At 32.1% G+C, this 23,307-nt stretch overlaps 1 protein-coding gene and 1 long non-coding RNA gene across 2 annotated transcripts; both read right to left on the bottom strand.

Annotated features, from left to right (window-relative positions):
* Window positions 1–8,395: 8,395 nt before the first annotated feature.
* Window positions 8,396–10,716, bottom strand: LOC114282582 (L-type lectin-domain containing receptor kinase VIII.2). The gene has a single exon (XM_028225287.2). It carries the CDS (start codon window positions 10,583–10,585, stop codon window positions 8,552–8,554), a length of 2,034 nt encoding a protein of 677 aa, XP_028081088.2. The 5' UTR covers window positions 10,586–10,716; the 3' UTR covers window positions 8,396–8,551.
* A 7,873-nt stretch (window positions 10,717–18,589) lies between these two features.
* Window positions 18,590–21,436, bottom strand: LOC114282571 (uncharacterized). Its single transcript, XR_003636285.2, has 3 exons — window positions 21,131–21,436; window positions 19,434–19,502; window positions 18,590–18,877 (listed from the first exon to the last, which is right to left on the bottom strand). It is a non-coding gene; the product is annotated as an uncharacterized LOC114282571 (long non-coding RNA).
* Between the last annotated feature and the right edge of the window lie 1,871 nt (window positions 21,437–23,307).

Below are 23,307 nucleotides of genomic sequence, written 5' to 3'. Positions count from 1 at the left end.
GAATGCATACGCAATGCTCGTGACAGACATTTATCTCTTTTTCCAAAACCATGTATGCTAGGTTTATATCAGAATTCATAAAACGTCCCCTTTTCAAATAGAAAACAGGATTGTAAATACAACTCCGTGAATCTCTAGGTACGTGTCTGCAAGTGGACTATACAAGTAATACCGATTTGTCATTTTTATCGATATTAACCGGAAGGCTCGTCACCTATCTGTGTGGGTTTCTGGTCTTTCACAAAGAACACACAGGCCAACTCAATATAGTAACCACACCCCCTACCCAGATTCACCAAGTATTCACCTCTTTTTCTCAATACGACAAACATTTTCAATGTGTTAATATGCAACAATGCCCAATGCAAATGGATGAGAAAAATAGTTTCAATTCTTCTAGTTCTCATGCAATTTCTATAACAATCATAGCTATTCTCCACTGATAGCCCAAAACAAATATCTTTAAACAGATAAATAAATTTTTCGTAAATATTAACTTTCTCAAATTTCAAGATATGAATGGTAATGCATACCTAACTCCACAATCCTCATCAATACCAACTCAATTTCACAACAACAACAATTCCATTATCTTTCAAAATCAACATTTGAAATCTTTAGGGCAAAACCCTCTTTTCTTTATAAATGAACCCCAAGGGTAAAAAGACATCATTTTATCACAACTCATCCACATTTACAATCCCACAACCATTCTTAAAAATCCATTTAAAACCCAATCTTTTTGAGTTTTAACCCAAAACCTTAGATTTGTCCAAAAATCCCCAAAGCTCAATATTATTTTAGAAATAGAAAATAACTAAGTTAAAAATCATAAGAAAGTGCAGAGAATCCCTACCTCAAGTTTAGAAGACAAGAGAAGGAATAGAGAAACTTCAGTAATGCTGAAACCCAACTTTGCTCCGATCAAAAGGAAGTTCTCAGAGTGTTCTACGTTCTTATCAAAGGAACACAGGTGAAGACATCAATGGATCTAGGTGTATTTGTAGAGAGAATGTGAGTTTTAGAGAAGATAGAGAGATGAAAAAGTGAGCCAAAAATGTGACTTTACGAATTGATATACGTGCAGACCACTCGAGCGTAGGAATGGTCGCTCGAGCCACCATACACAATAAGTATGACCGCTTGAGCGCACAAAGTGACCACTCGAGCAAAGAATACAAACTTTTAGAAGTTTTACAGACAGAAGACTATCGCTCGGGCTCAAGAAATACCGCTCAACCATCGCTCAAGCTCAAGAAATACCGCTCGAGCGTAGAATGCTAACTCCCAATATCTCTGTAAGCCTGCAAAAGTACTGAGAGCTCTCAAAGACCCCTCGAGCGCAAGAAGTGTAGCTTGAGCGAAGAAGCCAAAATCTAGGCAGAAACCATTTTGAAAAACTAACTCCCGACCTGTTCCAACCGCAACCAAGACACTCCAATAACCAAACTCAATAAGGAATAAAGAGAAATAAGACATGAACAATCGTAAATGACGATAAAACCCGGATTCTTGCAAAAATTAATATATAAAAAGAAGTATTTCCCATTGACTTTTCTTGTTCCCTCCACAATGCATTAATATTTATGTTTTTATTTATATTTCATTTATTTATTTTTTTATAACTATTTCACTTAATGCATTAAAAAAAAAGAATTTTTTTGAAATATTAGAGTCCATCATGTCATGTCATGTCATATCATACAGTTTTTCCAAGGGACTCTTTAAATAAGATTTGTTAGCTATTGCGGTTAGTATTATAATATTTTAGTCACTCCCATCGACTAGTTATTATAATTGTTATTTTAACAAAATTTTCAAAACTAGCTACATTTGAAGAGTTTTGAGAGGCTCTTTAAAGAATTTCTATGTATAGATTATTAGGTTTTTGTAACTGACAATCCCATTTGACAAAACTCCTTTTAGTTCTAATTTTATTCGTTCTTTTGTTTTAGTGAGGCTGTGAGTGTTTAGATGCGAATCCAACCTAAACTGTGTTTGTGCATAGGAGTTTATGCTAACATTTCGTATCTTAAACATTCCTTGTTTTCCACTTCGGTGAAAGTCAAAGTGGTTTGACCACTCGAGCGGACTTTTGCGTGCTCGAATGGTGATTTGGATCATCCAGTATCTCTGTCTGCAAACTAAACTTTTGGAAAATATGTTTCATCGCTCGAGTGGTGGATGTTGCGCTCAAGCGGTTAGCCTATACGTTTGTATCACCTTTATTCACATCGCTCGAGTAATAAAGTGTGTGCTCAAGCGGTCTTCGCGACTCTATTTAATCTAAAGTGCGTTGTTTGCTATTTTTATGGTTTAACCCGTCCAGATTCTCAAAGATGAGTAAAATGCAAAATGTTCTATATTGGTGGGTGTTTTTATATGAGTTCCTTGATGTATAGAAGGTGATCGATTGATCAACGAACTACATAGTGTCAAACATCAAGGGTTGTTTTCATTGTTTTATTCACATAAAGAGAGAGGTGTTCATCGATGGATTTCGGGGAACTTGGGCCTAAAACTTTGGTAGATTCCGGAGTGGCTCATCATCATAGATTCGACATCGGCGTTGTGGATTCAACATTGGGCAAAGCATTTCTGAGGTGAAGACGATGATGGAAGAGACACATCGGGTTTGGTTCAATTCGGGCATGGATTTGTTATGTAATTGAAGGTACTCGTGTGTAATTCCTTTTTGTCTTCTTAATGGATTATTTTGTGGTTTTGGCTCGTGATTTTTATCACAATTGGAGCTGTGCCAATTACAATTTTTTTCACGTTAAATTGTTGTGCCAATTCTGCTATTGATTGTTTGATTGTGATTGATATTCACTGTTTAAAATTAAAATATAATCACGAATCAATATCTGGAGGGTTTTTAGATTTTTCAAATTAAAATAAAAAGTGGCATTGGAATATATAGATTAAAAAAAAGTAAAAAGAAAAAAAGAATTAAGCAATAAAGAACATACCATTTAATATTTTAGCTAGTGAAAAATGAAGAATATGATTGGAGTTGCTCTAAGAAATCACCATGTGTCTTCACTTATATTTTAAAATTAAAAAAAAAAATTATTTGTATTTGTTGGTGTAATTACTAAAATAAATAAATAATTTTAGATTTTAGATATTTTCTCTTTTATTAGGACTATGTTTTTCTTATCTTTCTCTTTATTTCTCAATGAATTTTTAATTTAAGATTCCTGATATTAGAATTTTATAAGATAAAAAACATACAAAATTTTCATAGAAGTTAGGGTCTCTTAACATTTTTACACAGAAAACTCTTCACAAAGAAATTTCAGCTCTTCACAAAGAAACGAGCCGAAATTTCTCTAATAATATTATTGAGGGACTTTAACTAATATGAAAAAATATATATTAGACCTCTCTAATTACCTAAAGTTGGAGAGAGATGTTTCACTAATTTTTCCTTAGTAGATTCATTAATTAAATTTTATTTTTTTAACTATTTCACTTCATGTATATAGTAAGGGTGCAACGTAGCGAGCTCAACGCGAGCAACACTAGTCTAGCCTGAATTTTTTGGGGGTTGGACAATATATTTTTGAATTCGATACGGGTTTGGACAAAATTTCAAAGTCCGAATTAAATTTTTCCAAGCTTGGACAAAGACATCAAACAACCTGAACAATCCAAAACCAGAATTATACATATATAGATATATAAAAGGAAAAATTAGTGAAACATCCCTCTCTAACTTTGTGTAGTAGGAGAGGTCCAAGATATTTTTTTTTAATTAGCTAAAGTCCCTTAACATTTTCACAAAGAAAATTTGACTTAGAGACATTTTCCCCGACTTGGGGAAGTTTTGGCCCCAACTCAGAAAAATTTTAATTTTTACAGAGAAATTTTGAAATTTCAATTTTCATAGAGAAATTTTGAAATTTCTCTGTAATTATACCAGAGAAATTTCAAAATTTCTCTATAAAATCATCGAAATTTTTCTGAGTCAGGACAAAATTTCTCTAATTCATGCGAAATTTCTCTGAGTCAAATTTTCTCTATGAAAATGTTGAGGGACCTTAACTAATATAAAAATATTGTATGTGCTTTATATTAAAATCTTAATATCATAGACCTGAAAAAAATTTCCCTGTATAAAAATATTAAATATACATAGCCATTATGTGATATTAAATTAATTTAAATTATTAAATCATATTAAATATACATTATATAAATTATCTGTTTTGATAATTTTAATGATTTTCTTAAAAAAATGTAAATAGTCTAATTTAATAAATAAATAATTTAGTTGCAAAAAATAAAATAAAAAAATTGAAATTTATGTACAATTTGGGCAATTTAGGTTTAACTTGGGTTGGGTTTGGACAGACAACCTCGGGTAACAATTCGTGTTTGGGTAGGTCTCGATACAACTTAGGCTGAGCTTGGAAAACATTCGAACCTGCTTGAGTTGCACCCCTAGTATATAGGTTGGGAAATTTTACTACACACACTCCTTGAAAGGAATATACCATATGCACTCGTAGTTATGCCATTTTTTCTTTAGTTATGACCAATTTTCTTCTTTCGTTATAAAATTATTTTAGTTATGACTTATGAGATCATTGGTTATGCCATATGTTGTATTTGGTTATGATATATATATATATATATATATATGTTATAGTTATGACTTATAAAGTATGGAATTATGCCTCTCTTTTTTTCCCGTTAATTATAAGGTGAATATACCCTTTAAGGGGGGTGTGTTTCCCATATAGGTTTATTATTTATAGGAAAAACTATAAAAATTTCTAAGATTTGAGCTTTATAACATAATAAATCTTAATTTTTTTAATTTATCAATTTAAACATTAATATTTTGATTTGTATTCAATCTAAACCTTGAATTTGGTAGCTCATCTCAAGACTTCATTCGCTTCATACCTTTTAGATCCTTGAGGATTCTATTTTGTGAGAGCATTGTTATTAACCCCTGCCTTTCTTTTTAGAACCGCCACCTCCTTTTTTTTTTTAATTCCAATTTTGCCCCAACCTAAAATTCCACTTTTACCCTCATTTCTAATCTTCTAACCCTAATTTTTCAAACCCTACCCCTAACCTTAATCACCTCCGATAGTACTATCATCTCCAACCACCCCTCATTGCCGCAACCACCACTTCCTCTGTCGCAATCAACCACCACCTCCATCAACAAACACCCCTAGCCCCTATTGTAGATCTCAATCAAAGAAAAGCGATCAAATGAGCGAGCGAGAGAGAGAGAGAGATCTCCATCGTGCGCACTGCGATCAAACTAGTAGCAAGGGTAGAGATTGCGATTGTGACATTGACCCATTCAGTATTGTGTTACTGAACCAAAAGAATTCGTTCAACACTGTGTTGCCGAAACCACTTCGCTATCATGATCTCCTTATTCATTGCGAGAGAGAGAGAGAGAGATAAAAACCTAGGGTTTTTAGAAGAAGATAAAGAAGGAGGCACTACAACAAAAACACATTTTAATGACACCATACTAGTGGCATGTTCTTAAAAAATGTCACAAAAAGAATATTTTGTGGCATTTTTTAGAAAAATGTCATAGAGCCACAAACATACAAGGCTCTAGTGGCATTTCAATTAAAAAGAGTGTCACTTCACTACAACAAAAATGTCACTACAACAAATTTACACTTTAGTGACACTACACTAGTGGCATGTTTTTAGAAAATGCCACAAAAATAAAAATTGGCATTAAATGTTTTAGAAAAATGCCACAGAATCACAAACATATAAGGCTCTAGTGGCATTTTAATAAAGAAATGTCACATCAATTTTATGGCATTTTATAAAATAATGACACAAAAAATTATATTCGTGACATTTACCAACAGATGCCACTAAACTTTAGTAGCAATGACATTTTTTAAAAAATGTCAGGACACTAGGTAGGTGCAAATTACTTTTTATGGAACTTAGGTGAAAAGTGTCATAAACAAATATTTTATAGCATTTTGAGAAATGTCACTAAGTCAAAAACTTTCCAAGCTTATAATGGCATTTTTGAAAAAACAAAAAATGACAATATATTTTCTAAATTTTTAAAATGCAGTAAATGATTAAAAATAAATAAATTAAACTCTCAATATACACTACAAGAAAAAGTACATTCGGCAACTAAATTTCCTGACCAAAAAAAATTTGGTCGCTGAAAGTATAGCTTTCAGCGACTAAAACAGTATTAGTAGCCAAAAGTAAAGCTCTTTGGCGACTAAACAATTTTAGTGGCCAAAAGTCTACAATTGGCTACTAAAACTAAGTTTGGTCGCGGATTATATGGGTTTTAGTGACTAAAAATTTTTTAGTAGCCCAAAGTAAAGCTTTTTGGCGACTAAAAAAATTTAGTAGCCAAAAGTCTACAATTGGCGACTAAAAATAAGTTTGGTCGCTGATTATATGGGTTTTATCGACTAAAAAACTTTTAGTAGCCAAAAGTAAAGCTCTTTGGCGACTAAACAATTTTAGTGGCCAAAAGTCTACAATTGGCTACTAAAACTAAGTTTGGTTGCTGATTATATGGGTTTTAGTGACTAAAAATTTTTTAGTAGCCCAAATTAAAGCTTTTTGATGACTAAAAAAATTTTAGTAGCCAAAAATCTACAATTGGCGACTAAAAAATAAGTTTAGTTGTCAAAAGTGGTCATCTTTAGTGCGGGAGAACTAAAATCCTAAGGCGGTAATTAAATTTTTTTGCGACCAAAATTTTGGTAGCTGAAGGTGCATCTTCAACGACCAAATCCGATTTTGGTCGGAAAAAGTTAAGTTTTTTAGCAACTAAAAAACAATTAGTAGCCCAAAGTATAGAATTGGCGAAGTGGTCTTTTTTTATTTTGCTAGTAAATAGTTTATTTTACATAAATTATGTTCAATAAAATAATTGTGTTTATACATATACTTTTATATTAATATGGATGTATGCACTATATAAATAATATATGTTGCATATATAATCATGTGGTGCTATAGAGGTGTAATGGGAAAAGTGTAGTGTATAAGGTTTATGGTGCGAGAGGTTGGCAATTCAAGTCTCCCAAGAGTGGATCAAATTGTTCTATAACGAATTATCGTCACGAATGGCACTTGATAGCATCACGAATAGTGTCTACCATGACATTAAAGTGTCATTGAAAGGTTTTAGTCTTGATGGTGTAATGACACTTATAAGTGTCACTAACTCTTTTTTTAATGGCGCTTGATAGTGCCACAAATAATATCTACCATGACATCAAAATGTCATTGAAAGTTTTTAGCTATGATGGTGTAGTGACACTTGCAAGTATCTACCGTGGCACTAGTATCTATCGTGGCACGGATACAAATGGCACTTGTTCAAAATGCCACAAGACTAAAAAATGTCATTAAACCAATAGTTTTGTGGCACTTTCAAATGTTACTAAACTAAGAAAATGTTGTAGTGAGGGCAAAGCATACGACCATGAAATCATTTGCCGTAGCATGTGATAGTGGTTTTAATGGTGACCATTGTTGATAGGTTTTTCCTTTTGCTCTGTTTCTCACTCATACTTGATTGGAATGCGAGAAAACAACGAAAAGAGAGAGAGAGTGAGAGAGAGAGAGAAAGAGAGAGAGAAGTGGAAGGAGGTCGCGGTGGTGAGAGTTGGTGGGAGGGTGGTCATCGGTGGGGAAGCACTAGAATAGCTACTGGCCGAAATGGAGTGGAGGTGGAGATTGGGTTTGGGTTTGGTTTTGGGGGTAGGGGTATAGTTGATATTAAGGTGGAGGTTCAAAGAGAAAATATAGAAGTTTCATTTTGTTGGGTGGGAGTTCAAAGAAGTGAGGGGGCTAAAGTAAAAAGGTGGGGGCAAATAGCAGTCCTTATTTTATGGGCTCTATGAAGCTCACAATGGTAATCTCAATTGTTCATCTCATAGTTCTTGGAGAGGATAAACATATATGAAAAAAGTTAGATTATACAGGCATCTATAGACAAATTAACTAATCGTGTTTTGTTTTATGAAATGAATGGTAAATGTGATTTTAAAGTAAACCAATTCAATTTATAAAATAAAAGAAAATACAATAAGTTAAAATACCTACCGATATCCGATTAAACTAATTTTATATATATATATATATATATTCTTCTCCCTAAGGTCTACGAGATAAATGGTTGAGATTACCATTGTGAGTCTCACGAAATCCAGAAAATAGTCTTTAAAAATAGGAAAACAATGAAGTCTTGAGATGAGCTACTCTTTCACTCATATAATGCTTACAATGATTATTGTTTTAATACCATATGAGTTTGTCATCTCATTTATTATAATTGAACTGATTGATGAAATTTCACAACTCATATGTATTACCAATATTATAATAACACAATTCTATAATAAATTAAATATAACATACAAACATGATCATGTAATTTTATTTATTTTATTTTTCAAATATCTCTCATTATTCTTCTTTGTACACATTAAATTTGATCAAGGTGCGCATAAAAATTGAGAGCGACTTATAGCTACTCCATCGAAAATGACAAATAATACACATGGCTTTACTTGAACGAACCACAAGAATACCCAGTGCATAGACCGGTGGTACTACTGTACGGGAACAAAGCAACGGGTCGACTCGGTGGCAACTCAGGAACCGGTCTCTCCAAACTCAGAAACTCCATCACCTCATCCATCGTCGGCCGCCCTTTATTCTCATTCAAAGTGCACAACAACCCGATTTCCAAAACCCGAACCGTCTGCTCCGTATTCACTACTGAACCCATCCTCCGATCCACCACATTGGCCTTCTCATCACTCTCATGCTTAGCCCAAGCTAAGTCCAACAAGTCCATTTCACCTGGGTCGGGCCCCATTATCCTCCTCCGCCCACCCACCACCTCCAACGCAAGTATCCCAAAATCAAACACGTCGGCTTTCTGACTCACCACCGATTCAAACCGCCTTGACTCGGCCGAGTCAAGAACGAACCCGAAATCACCTAGAACAGCTCTAAAGCTCACATCAAGAAAGACACTAGTGGTTTTCAAGTTTTTGTGAGCGAGTTGTCTCGAGTGAAGGTAACTCAGTGACTCGGCGACGTCTCGGACCACCTTGAATCGCCGAGTCCAGGGCAAAACACCCACTCCGAACAGCCACTTGTCGAGGCTTCCATTTTGAAGGTAATCGTAAACCACCATGGTTTGGCGATTCTCGAAGCACCAACCTCTCACTGGAACCAAATTGGGATGTCGAATTTTGCTTATTAAATTGATTTCCTTGGAAATTCGCTTTCGATCGAGTCCTTGTGAACTCAAAAACTGAGTCGAGAATCGCTTCACTACTACTTGACATCCATTTGAGATTGTTCCTTTGTATGTAACCCCTCTCGAGTCTCTACCTAGTTCTTCTAACTCACTGAAACACCTAGTCGCCGATTGAATCTCGGCGATTGTGAATCGCCGAGGCTTGTTTGGCGGCCTGGGTCGGTGTTTTTTCTCAGGAAACACAAGAGTGTCTTTTGGGTTGTCCTCCTTTCGCTTTCCACTCAAGTATAGATTCAGCAAAACAACGAGAACGAGAAAAACCACAGCTAAGAAAATCAGAAAGCTACTGGGGGTTTTTCTGTGATGAGCGATCTTTTCTTGTTCGAGTATGATCTTGCTCTCGCAAGTTTCGGTCGAAGGAACACGAAGAACAGCTCGGCTAATCGAGGTGAAATTCCAAGACAATATGTTGTGGATTTGGGTGACATTTCCAGTGGAAGCAGAGAACCCAACAAACATATACTCTTTGAGAAAAGGTGAGAGATCGAGAGGACCAGAGAACACTGGTTTCTCAGGCAAACTATAATTTTCTCGGCCGAGAAAGATGTCCATGTACTTGTTTTGGCCATCGTAGTGAACCCAAGCACGGTGGATCGAACCGTCCTTGAGATTAACACCGACCTCTGAAGCATCGATTGTTATGGATGAAACAATGCTAGCTAAATTGATACCCACATGGTTGTCATTTGGGTCACCAAATTCTGGGTTTTGGCGAGTATCGAATTCGATCCCAATTGCTTTGTAACCATCATCACATACATCGTTGAGCATGCCGAGCCACGGACCAGGGCGACCCACGGTGAACTCGTCGGGGACGATGATGAAGGTGAGGCCACTGCCACTAATATTATTAACCGAGGTGGGGTTGGTGGTGGTGGTGGTGAATTGGAATGAAAAGGTTGTTTGGAAAGAAGATGGGGTTTGGGAGAGAGGGTCGAAGAGGCGGATTGGGGAGGAGTGGAGGGCTCGGCCGGCGAGGTGCCGGAGATCGACAGCCGTGTGCGGCGGCGAATCGGGTGGGATTTGGATGCAACCGTTTTCTTGAGTAGAGAAAATGGCACTGCCTAGAAGCTTCATGTCTTGATGGAGTCTGGGGTTGTTGTTGGAGCTGAAATCAGGGAAGGAGAGATTCTTGGTGACATTGATTACTGGTCCAGTGGGTTTCTTGTTGTTCTTATTGGATGATGATGATGATTCAACCAGTGATGATTGTTCTGTGAGGATTATGATTATGATTAGGATTGGAAAGAAGAAATTAGAGCAACCCATGTGAGAAAAGGTTTATTATACAAAGAAATCTGATGAAGAGGAAGAAGAAGAGGATTTGACTATAGTTGGAGAACGTATTTTATGATAGGAATGCTAGAAGTATTTTGATCAGTTTATTATTATCCTCCCGTAATAGAAGATTTTTATTATACTATTTAAGATTTATAATGATTTTTTTTTAATTTAAAATATTAATAAATTTTTATAATTATTTTACTTTAAATAATATAATGAACATATTCCATTACAATCATGGAATTGAGAGGACCTTAGGCTTTGTTTGGCCACCGAACTTTTTAATAAAAAAGTCAAAAAGTTATTAAATTAATCAAAAAGTCAACAATTCATATAAAAAAGTCAAAGGGTTCGTTTGGTTTGTATTTCTGAAAAATTTTTGGGAAATTTTCTCTACAAATAAGTTTTTAAAAGTAATCAAACCAAACAAATTTTCCCAAAAAAATTTCTCAAAACTTGTAAACCAAACAAGTTTTCCAAACAAATCTCTCTCTCACAAACATCAAATCAATCACTTTTTCCAAAACTCTCTCTCAAAATAATTTTCCAAAACATCTTTTGAAAAAAACCAAACCAAACAATTTTTCGTACTTTTTATCTCTAAAACACATCTCTCAAACACAAACCAAACATACCTAAAGATTTTCTTTTCTTTCTACTTTTTACATATCTTTTCGTAAAAAATTAAAAAATCATCCCAAACATATTAATTTTTTTTAACTCATATTTTAATCAAATAGTCAAAAAATTATTAAATTAGCATGTTCTCAAACGAGGCCTTAGTTCACAAATCATGGTAATCTAAGAATAAAACAACCATTGGTATATTCCAAGCTGAAAAAGCGATAGTTTGTTAAATTTTACAACAATGATTCATCCCCCCTTTTCCCCCACCCCCTTTGACCCCCTCTCTCTCTCATTGGTTACATTTTCTTTTTCTTTTTCTTTTTTTTCCTGCTCCTCCAATCACCACCCACCACGTGGCAAAGGGGGGGTGAGGGGGTGACCCCCAAAAGGGGGTCCCAAGCATAATTCTAAATTTTAATATATTTTATCTTGAAATAATCATACTTTTGTTTTTTCAAACCTTAGGATTTGCTAAGGACAGTATATAAGTTACTTTAGTCTATTTTGTTTTTTTAATTTATTGTCAATTTTTAAAAAAATTTAATTAATTAATTAATGGATAAATTATCAAGAAGTCTTTTTTGAAATATGTGTAATCTATTTAGTCTCATAATTTTTTATTTATACTCAAAAGTTCTATAATATTTTTCTTCTTTCCTACCTCTTTTGCTTTTTTTAATTTCTGGCAATCGTCGACGGACAACCACATCTTGCTTCTTCTTTCTCTTTCTAATATGTAGTTGCTGGCGACCAATAAGTACTATCAATTAGGATTCACCGGCAGCCACCAACCGTCAACTCCTTACTTCCCCATCACCGACAGTAAAGAAGATATGTTTCAGATAAACGAAGAAGATGAGTAGATCTACTTAAATCTAATGTAGATCTACATCAGATCTGAGTAAATCTACATCAGATCCGGCTAAATCAAAACAAAAAATAATTGTGGGAGTACAATCATCTCTCTATATTTGTCTCTCTCATTCGATCTCTTAATTTTTCTATATTTTCTCTACTATACACTTCTCTTTTTTTGTTTTAATGGAAAAAAATTTCAAGTTTTGAACAAGTTGTTTCCGAGTTTTAATTACAAGTGGCGAAAACTATAAAATTTTACAGTTTCAATTTTTTTTTTTTTTTGTACTGGAATGAATCATGGTTTAAAACTATAAAATTTTGCAGTTTCATAACATTCTTTAGAACCGTTAAATTTTACAATCTCATAACATATTTTTCAGTTTGCTTAATAAGGATAAATGCTTAATAAATTTTTGCTTTGAAACTGTAACATTTTACAGTTTCAAAGCATGCTTTTCAGTTTAATCAATATTAGAGATTATTTGTTTAAATCTTACAAAAATTGAAAAATAATATATGTTTTTCCCAGTGTTGCTATTTTTTGTCATTACATTTTTATCCTTTTAGTTTATCAATATTTAGCACATTTTGCTATGTTTTTTCGCTCTAATTTCTCCATTTTTTTTAACAATATTATGAACATTCCAGTTAGTTTCCAACGATTTTAATGTCCAGCGAACGTTCTGGACATTTCAGCAACTTCTATTGGCGTTCATAACACTCTGGTAAAACTTACGGCGATACTCTGACGAATTCTCGGCGATGTTAAACATTCTGGTGAGTCTCCCGTGATTGTCTGACGGAAGTCCGACGGTACGGTAGTGAGATGTAATAGCTTTTGTGAATTAAAAAAAAAAAAAGAAGGATTTTTGGATAACAATTAAAAATATATAAGACTAATTAGTACAATTGTTTCATTTTGAGATTAGATAGGTTTTAAACTTTGTATATGAGATTTATTGATAAATCCCTTAATTAATTGTACTTAGTCTAAATTGATTCTTTAGTAAACTTTACACGTATATAATGTAACAAGGAAAATCTTATAATACACACTCTAACAAAAAATAATTTTCCCTCATGTCTATCCGTTATGTTGTCAATCATGACTAAGGTCAAGTTTGACAAGTTCAGAATAAGCTAAAAAATCAAAAAGTTACTCAAAAAGTTAAAAAGTTAACACTATTCATCAAAAGTCAACAATTACGGCTATACAACTCTCAATTCTAATTTTCTCTTACAAATCAATTTTTACAGTTTTTTATTACACATTTTTCATAAAAAGTCAAAAAATTAACCCAAACATCTATATTTTCTTCCTCAATTTTTTAATTCAAAAAGATAAAAAGTACACTTATTTAAGACACCCCAAACAACCCCTAATTCTAGTGTTGGCTACAACTTAATTATGATGTTACTTTACTTATATTTGACAAGGTCTTTGATTATTCATCATGCGGTATTGCTATTATGACTTAGCTAGGACAAATTATGATTATTATTTTAGTTATGATCAAATACAACTTATGCCTGGTATTTGGTTATAATGTATTGTAATCCCTTTACTTAGAAATATAGTATGAGATATAATATTTTTAAGATATGAGATTTATTATATATACTTTCAGATTAATTTTACTAATATATTTGATTAATATATGATATAACATGGTATAAGAAGAGAATTATTATTTTTGATAGTTAAATGAAAACTAAATCTATATTGGGCTATGAGAGATATAAAATACCATGAGAGAGTGATATTCCACAACCCTTCTTTTGAGGGAGATGATATCTGACTTAACCAAATGTATATAAAGAGATTACAAAATATGTGACATCCACCTCATATATATCATTCCCATATTTACAGCTTATATCCCCTAAGTCTTTGTGGGAAGTGGGTTGACTTTTTGACTTTTTGATTTTTTTGGCTATTTTAGTCTGGGCTTAAAAGTTTAGTTTGGAAAGGGCTTTTTGGCTTTTTAGCTTTTTTGAGTTTTTTTGTGAGAGAAGAATGTAATGATTATGGGTTGGATGTGATGTTTTGTTTGTTATGGCTAAAATAGCCTATTTTATTTTTTGTGGCTAAAATAGCCAAAAAAGCATACAAATCCACTTGCCAAACACAGGCTAAATAAACAGGATCTTAATTATTATGATTAAAAGTGATTTAATTACAACACTTTATGGTATCAACACCACAAAATGAGGAGGGTATGTACAATATATTATTGGACTCTGTAAGCACTTTTTTTTTTTTTTTGGACAAACTTTACTTTACCTCCCTATAGTTTGGGTCATGTGCGGTTTACCCCTATAACATTTGGAAATAATCGCATTGTGGTTTATGGACTGAAGTGCACCGTTAGGACTGTTAACAATTTAATAAAAAAGACTAAAATATCCTTGTATTTTCATTATTTATTTGAAAGACAAAGTACACTTTAATCTCCATGTGCTTTATTTCATGTGTAATTTATCCTCTTGAAATTTGAAAATGAGTATATAACCCCTTTATGTTTGTCATGTGTTTCATACTTGTTATTAAGTTGGACGGAATGTTTAACAGTGTTTAATGGTGCATTTCAGTCCACAAACCACGTGAAAGTTATGGGGTTATTTCTAAATGTTAAGGGGTGAACCGCACATCATAGGCGTAAAATAAAGTTTACCTTCTTTTTTTTTTTTTGAGAACTTTAACAAACCTTAAAAATTAAATTTTTTTCGATTAAAAGTTTATTACCAAAGATTAAATTTAATTCAAAAAAATTTATAAATTATGCCAAAAGAAGTTTTAAACTATTTTTTTTATTACATATGCTACAAATTATGACAAACAGTTTGACGAATAATTCAAATAAAAATTATAATTAATTCAATTAAAGGTAAATTACACTTACATCTCTCATAAAATTTGAAAAAAAAAACAATTAATTTCATTTTTGTTTTGGGTATAATTACACTATTCTCTTTTAATGTTTTAATTCACATAATACTTTAACTCTCTTTGATCAATAATTCGTGAATCGTATATATATAAAAAAATGATATTGTCATCTTTAATATGCAAAAATATACATTTAATTTTGTTTATTTTAATATTTACCCACAATTTATATTTATTTTGATCATTTTAAATTTACTAAAAGTAAAATTAATATAATTATATCAAACTTATAAAATTAATCTTTTTTTTTTTTCAAATCTCAGTAAAAATGAATGTAATTTACTCTTCATTTAAATCATAGCACACATTATTGCAAGTCAGACTTTCAACATCAAAGTCAAATTGTAAAAAAAATATTCATTAAGTAACAAAAATAATAATTTTGAAAAAATAATATTTTGGTAGAGTAATAGAGAAAATTATATTTTTATGATGATTTAAATTTTGTTGATATGTATTTACAATTTTTCCAATAATTTTCTGCCTGCAATCTCTCTCTCTCCCCCTTTTTTTTTCGCTTTCACAAAGGTGACGGTTCAGGTGGATGCTGTCTTGTAGATCTCGTGTAAAAAAGGACGGAGAGAGGTGAGAGAAAGAGAGAGGGGAGTAAGAATTTGTCAGTGGTTTTGTCAAGGACATTGTAATTAGGCAAAATCGATCATATCATATCCTCAAAAGCCTGAAAGCGCCAGCACACAAACACTCTCAACAAAAGAGGGTAGAGCTTTGTAACTATGATTTAAAAATATGATTTGTAACTATGATTTAAAAATATGAGTTGTATTTTGAGTTTATATGTTTTAGAATTATAATTTGAGTGTAGAAAATTTATTTGGTTATGATTTTTGAATAAAGTGTTGAATTGAGTGTGGAATTAAGTTCTGAATTGAGTGTAGAATTAAGTTTTGAAAGTTTGATTTGACATGTGAAGTAAGAAAATTTGTTTGGTTATGAGTTTTGAAAAGAACTTTCAAAACTTAATTCAAATTGTTATAACTCATAACAAAACACATTACTTTCACATTATTGAAAATTTTGATCAACACTCATAACCAAATTCTTTTTAAAATTCAATTAAAAAAATTTATTATTAATGAAAAATAACATTAATCAATTTTTTAATTGAAAATACTACAAAGGAAATAATTTTTTTTCAAAATAAATATTCAAAAAATTTTAATCATAAATATTTAAATAATTTAAATAATCTAAAAAATTTAATAAGTAAAAAATTAAAATAAATATTCAAAAATTTTAAAGCGTAAAAATTTAAATAATTTAAATATTCAAAAAATTAAAATAATTTAAAATTTTAATATTTTAAATTTGAAAACAACTCTACACTCAAATCGTAACCAAACATATAAAACAAAACTCAATTAAAAAATTGTTTTTAAAACTCATAACCAAACACATAACTCGAAACTCCATACTACTTTCACAACTCTACACTCAAATCGTAACCAAATACATAACAAAAAAAATTAAAATATTTAAAAATATTTTTATAAAATAGAGTTTGAATTTATTTTTATAAAATATTTTAAAATTTAAAAAATTAAAATCGCAATATTTAAAAATTAAAATATTTAAAAATATTCAAAAAATTAAAAAAATCGTAACATATTTAAATATTAAAACATTTAAAATCTTAACAAAATTAAAATATTTTTAAAATATTGATTTGAATGGAGTTTTGAAAAGTGTTTTGAATTATGCGTTTGATTATGAGTTTTGAAAAGTAATGATTATGTTTTGAATTGAGTTTTGAGAAATGAGTGTAAAATTATGGGAGTTTTCTTAAGTGTGCAAGTGCACACCATGTGCCACTTACACAAAAAGTGTAAGTGTAAGGTGTAAGTATAAGTATAAAGGTGTAAGTGTAAGTTGTAAGTGTAAGGTGTAAGGTGTAAGTAGGTTGCACATGGTGTGCAACCTCAAAAAAGGTGTAAGTGTAAGGTTTAATTTTTTACAAAAGGTGTAAGTGTAAGGTGTAAGTGTAAGGTATAAGGTGTAAGGTGTAAGTTGCATACCATAACCAAACCCAAAATTATGATTTGAAAACCCTAAACAAACACCACACTCAAAAGTGAGTGTGGAACTAGATTTTGAAAACTCCACCAAACGGAGCCAAAGGGCGGTTTGTTTTTTTTTTCTACAAATTATTATACAGTGGGATTAAGGTCTCGTTTGGTAAATAATTTTTTTAATTGTAAAATTAAAAAATTATTAAAAAAATTTAAAAATTAATAATTTATATTAAAAAGTCAAATATTCTTTTTTTTTTCTATAATTTTTGTACATTTTTTTCGTAAAAAGTTAAAAATTCATTCTAAACATATTAATTTTTTTATATCATATTTTAGTGAAAAAATCAAAAATTACTAAAAAAATTTGTTTCCAAATGAGACCTAAATAAAAAGAAGTGTGATAGTATTAAATTAAAAATATAAAATATTTGTGTAGTATAATGGTATTAGTTAATTGAGATTAAATATAAAAAATTATATAAAAATTCTCATTAAATAGAGGTGACTTTGTTGTTTTTACAAAATGAAAGACGTGTTTGGGAAAATCGATAATTTTTCACAAGTAAATCAATCAATGAAAATAAAAATTAATATGAAAAAATTAAATCAACAGCAACAGAAGAATTTTTACGTGGTTCCCTCAATGTAAGGTACGTTTACGAGATCGAAATCCGATTCCACTATCAACCAAAAAGTTTCCAAACGAGACACGAATGGTCTCACAAACTACCCTAGGTAAATTTCAAATAATCACAAATAAATAAGAGGAAAAACCTTGCAAAATAGATGAACAAAATTGTCGTTGAAACAGAGTTGAAGAAGACCACAAATTCAAATAAAAAATAGCTTCACCAAATTAAATTCCACCGAATTAAATCCACAGCAAGTTGAACTTTGAGAACCAACCCACCGAATTGACAAGCACTAATCTCACCAACAAATCATACTCAAGCACTATCCCACAAGAGGAAAGATCTCACCAAATAAATGAACAAAATTATCTTCGAAACAGAGTTGAAGAAGACCACAAATCTGAATAAAAAATAGCTTCACTGAATTGAATTCACGGCAAGTTGAACTTTGAGAACCAACCCACCGAATTGACAAGCACTAATCTCACCAACAAATCATACCCAAGCACTATCCCATGGAAGAACAATTCGCTATTGCTGCTAAAAAAGAAGAACTAAAAACAATATATATATATATATATATTGTTGATTCTAGGGCTTTTATTGGAATCTTAATTGTTACCAAACATATTATTAAATACCCATTGAGCCTCCAAAAGTTAAGTATAATATATAAAAAATATATTATAACCAATACCAAACCAAACTGTCACATATTCTAATAAGGAGGTATACTCAACAATTCTCCCCCTACTAACTGTCACGACCCAAACCCGCCCCTATGGGTTTAGCATGGTAACCGGCCAGTAATCCTAGGATTACCGAAGGCCTTTGAGACAGATTAACATAATATTAGGCGTTAGCGGAAGCAAATAACAATATACAACGTCCATTGAGCTGTGCAGACTTATGTAAGACAGAAAAATTTTAAACTTTTTATGTACACATATACACATTAACTTTAAGTCGTCATATAAACACAGATTAGACAAAAAGGAACTTAACCCTATTTACAAAATATACAAGACTTGTTCAACTAAACACGAAAATAAAACTTAAACTTTAGATCACATAGCAATAAACACTTGACATATCCGGAACCTCCACGGGAGGCACATAGGTTGGCTGACAAAACTGGTTCTAGGCAGAAGCCTCTAAGCCTGGTCACGCGCCTGATCACCTGCATACATAAATAATACAGTGAGCTAAAGCCCAACTAATAATAACAGAGTAAAGGGGTTTAATGAATGATGACCATATTGAATACAAAAATCAGAAATTAGAAATCAGTCCCTTATCAGGTCGGAAACATAATCATATTCGTATTAGAAAAGAATCACAGTCATATCCATATTCAAATCATGTGTGGTACATTCCCCTTAGCACAACATATCATTTTAGTCAAGCATAGTAAGTCCCATAATGGAACCTCCAGTACCGGGTAACATATCCGTGCCACGGTATTGTTTCCCCCGAGCGAGGGCCTGTGCCACAGTATTGTTTCCCTCCAGCGAGGGCCTGTGCCACGGTATTAACCCCCAGGCTAGGGCCTCATGACCATGTGCCTCAATATTGTGTCCCCTAGGCGAGGGCCTCGGCTAAGGGTACCACGTTTACATTCCAAGGAAAATTGGACAATCATTCATTCATTCAAAACATAGCATTTCAGAACTTATCATCTCATGTCATTGGAAAATAATTAAAGGTAAACAAAACTTTACAGAGTTATTACTCACAGATGGCTGCAGAAGCAAATCAGACAAACTGGACATATCAGATAAATCAGGCAGACAATGGCGCGTGACCTACACAAGCACATAACATATACACATTGAGATACAATATTACTCCATTGATCAAACTTGACTTTCCTAGTCTTTTTCCGTCTAAATAGTCCAAAGTTCTACTACGCTTAATCTTTCTCATTCAAATAAACCGGGTTCTTCTTTCACATATTCTTTCATTACTAAGCCCGTCTTTTCCCAATAGACTAATCTTTTACTTGGCTTCTTAAACAACTACCACTAGATCAATGATTCATCATTCAACTAACTAATCTATGTTGATTGGTAGCTTATTAATCTTTATTGAGTCATAAATCATGTCTAGAATGCCTTGGAAAAAGATGAGAATAAAAATGTGAACTACATGCAATTTTTCAAAATATGCTGAAAATGGGCCTTCCCTCGAGCGCCACTTTGGTCGCTCGAGCGGACTGCAAAATTTGAAAAACTACTGAGAGCTCGATTTTCACACTCGAGCAAGACTTTCCTTGCTCGAGCGGACAACACAAATTCTGAAATTTCCAAAATTGTAATTGAAGCTCATATTTGATATTGAAAACCTCAAAACATGTATTTTTAGTACAATAAAATGGAAAATCATTGTATGATTTAGTAAACACTTCCAATTAGAAAACATTCAACCAAAATCATGTTCTAATTGCCCAAATTTAATTTTAATTCATCTTATTAATATCAACCCACAATTCTAAGATACAAATTAGGCTTTCCAATTCTTAAAATTGCATGATGCATGTGTGATTGAACTCAATTTCATACAAGACAAATAAATTCAAACCCAAAAGGGTTATTTTCAAATTAACTTCTAAAATTTTGAATCTACTTCAATTTCTACACCATTTTACTAATTCCTTTTAATGTACATGAAATTGAAGTTATATGACCCTTAGGAAAATATTTGCATGTATGACATTAAGATTAAAACTAATTAATTTTTTCTACATTCAAAATTAACTCAATGTTTAATTTTCTATAAACTTGATTTTTCTTATAAAATTTCTTCCTTCTTCTCTTCAAAACATGAAATTGTTTACCTTAAGTTCCTCAAAATCCAAAATGCATGTATAAAACACTTACCAAATCCAACCAATTTTACATCATCAAGCTCAATTTATAATTTGACTCCTTAATTTATATCATAATTTAATCTCAAACTCATAAACTTTAAAATATGAATTCAATTCTAAAATCTTGAAAACTTACCGTGCATGTAATGGAAAACTTCAAATATGTGAAGGATGAAGAAAATCAAACTCAAATATTTAATCTCAACACCAATTTCTTAATAATTACCTTCTAATTTATTTTCCATAAACTTGATTTTTACATGCAAACCCAAATCTTAACAATTCATAATATCTACAAAGCTTTATTTTTAACTCCTTCAAAATTCATGATGTATGTATCAATCTAGTCTAAATTCCTTTCCATAGCTTTCAAATTATAAGATTGAACTTCAACATAACTCAATCCTAGAATGCATGTAACATATAATTTCAAAATCCAACATATTCTTGTATGTATGTAAGGAATCACCTTCTTCTTAACATGCTCAAGCAAAATACATGTAATGGCCCATAAATCCAACTCTATACCATAGGATCTTCAAGTTTTGAGAGACAAATCCTTACCTAGAGTCTTCATAGACATTTAATCCTGCATAATTTTGACAAATCCAAGTCAAACTTGAGTTTCTCCTTCCTTTTCTTCACTTTTCCCTTGGTTTTCCTTCAAATTTCCAGCAAAGATTTAAGGAGTTGAACTCTCCCTCATTCACGGTTCTCTCTTTCTCACCCATGGTTGTCTCTCTCTTTCTCACGGTTTTGCACCAGCAGATTAATTACGTTGCATGCAAAAAACAATGAAGCTCTCTCTCTCTCTTTGGTTCTCTCTTTTCTCTTTTCTATATGTTTGAGTCTAACTTCCTAGCACATGTATTACACACACAACTTCTTTTGAGGCAGCCACACTACACACGTGCACAGATCCAATGCTGCCAGCGCAACAACAATATACACATATCTGGTTTCTCTGCACACCCACTCACACTCACACTCACAATTCTAGATCCTTCTTAACTTGATTTATGATTAAGATTAGATTAATTAAATAACACGTAGTCTTTATAAATCTTATTTAACACGCAAATAATTAATCATAACAAATCACAATTCCCATAATTTAATTAGTCTAATTTGACTTCTATTAAGGCACAATTAATTTTATTTAAATTTATCAATTCGAATCGGATTTTTAGTCAGACTCTCAAAAGGCTCCAAATATTAAATTAAATTTATTATCATTATCAATTTTGATTTCCCAAATCATTAGGCCTTCAATTTCTTATCAAACTCAAATTTCCAACAGTAAATTACATATTCAAATTGGACGTTCTATAAATAACTTTAATTCGCAATAATCACAATTCTCAATCCTTATAATCTAATTAACTTAATTAACCCCAATTCGGACCCAATTTTATTGAATCTCAATTTATAAATCTGAATCGAATAGTTAATTAAACTTCCACACGGTCCGATATTCGAAATTAAAATAGCTTAATTCACTAATTATACTCTCTTGAGCCATTTGGGCATTCTATTTCTAATCCCAAAATAAATCCTCAATAGAATCATGTATGAGTCAATCTCCATAATTTTCGTAAATCCCAAATTAACTATAATGCTCGGCAATTAAATTTCAAATCCTCTTAATTAATCAAGTACTAATCATTATACGTAATGGGGTCATTACACTAACTTAGGTGGAGACATCAACCATACCCGCCAAAGTTTGACACTTTAAATATTTATCTCTTGACAAAATCTTAGTCAACATATCCGAAATATTATCATCTATGTGAACCTTTTCGAGTTTCAACAATTTCAATCTAACACATCACGAATCCAATGATATCTTATATCAATGTGTTTCGATCTCGAATGAAAAATTAAATTTTTACTCATATGAATAGCACTTTGACTATCACAGTAAAGCAAACACCTTTCTTGCTTCAAGCTCAACTCTTGCAAAAATTTCTTCAACAATAACTCTTCTTTGCAAACTTCCGTAATAGCAATAAATTCAGTTTCGGTAGTTGAGAGAGCAACACATTTTTGTAATTTAGATTGCCATGCCACAACTCCCTCTGCAAATGTCATCAAATACCCTGAAGTAGTTTTCCTAGAATCAACATCACTGACCGTGTTAGAATTCGTGAACCCATCAAGCATCGGCTTACCATCCCCAAAACACAAACACATCTTTGAAGTCTCTCGAAGATATCTTAGAATCCATTTTACCGCTGCCCAATATTCTTTACCCAGATTTGAGAGAAAACGACTTACCACACCAACAGAGTGAGAAATATCCGGCCTTGTACAAACTATGGCGTACATCAAAGAACCAACCGCTGAAGCATAAGGAATTTTCAATATCTCTTTCTTGTCTTTCTCACTTGTAGGACATTGATTCAAACTAAGCTTGAAGTGACCCGCAAGTGGACAACCAACCGGATTTGCTTTTATCCATGTTGAACCTCTCAAGAACTTTCTTAATGTAGCTTTCTTGAGATAGCCAAATCAATCCCTCTTTGCGATCACGAACAATTTTCATACCAAGTATTTGTTTTGCCGATCCCAAATCTTTCATAGCAAAAGACTTGCTGAACTCCAATTTCAACCTGTTAATCATGGTAGGATCTTGATCCACAATTAACATGTCATCAACATAAAGTAAAAGAATAATAAATTTGATATCTGGAAATTTTTTCACAAACACACAATGGTCTGAAGTGGTTTTAGAAAAA

Source organism: Camellia sinensis, chromosome 1 (genome assembly GCF_055761805.1).
Source record: "Camellia sinensis isolate YWXY chromosome 1, ASM5576180v1, whole genome shotgun sequence".
Lineage (NCBI taxonomy): Eukaryota > Viridiplantae > Streptophyta > Magnoliopsida > Ericales > Theaceae > Camellia > Camellia sinensis.
The sequence above is the reverse complement of the archived record's forward strand: the minus strand, read 5'-3'. Positions and strand labels throughout refer to the sequence as shown.

Coding starts and splice junctions, on each gene's coding strand:
- LOC114282582 (XM_028225287.2), bottom strand. CDS start 10,585: ATGGGTTGCTCTAATTTCTTCTTTCCAATCCTAATCATAATCATAATC.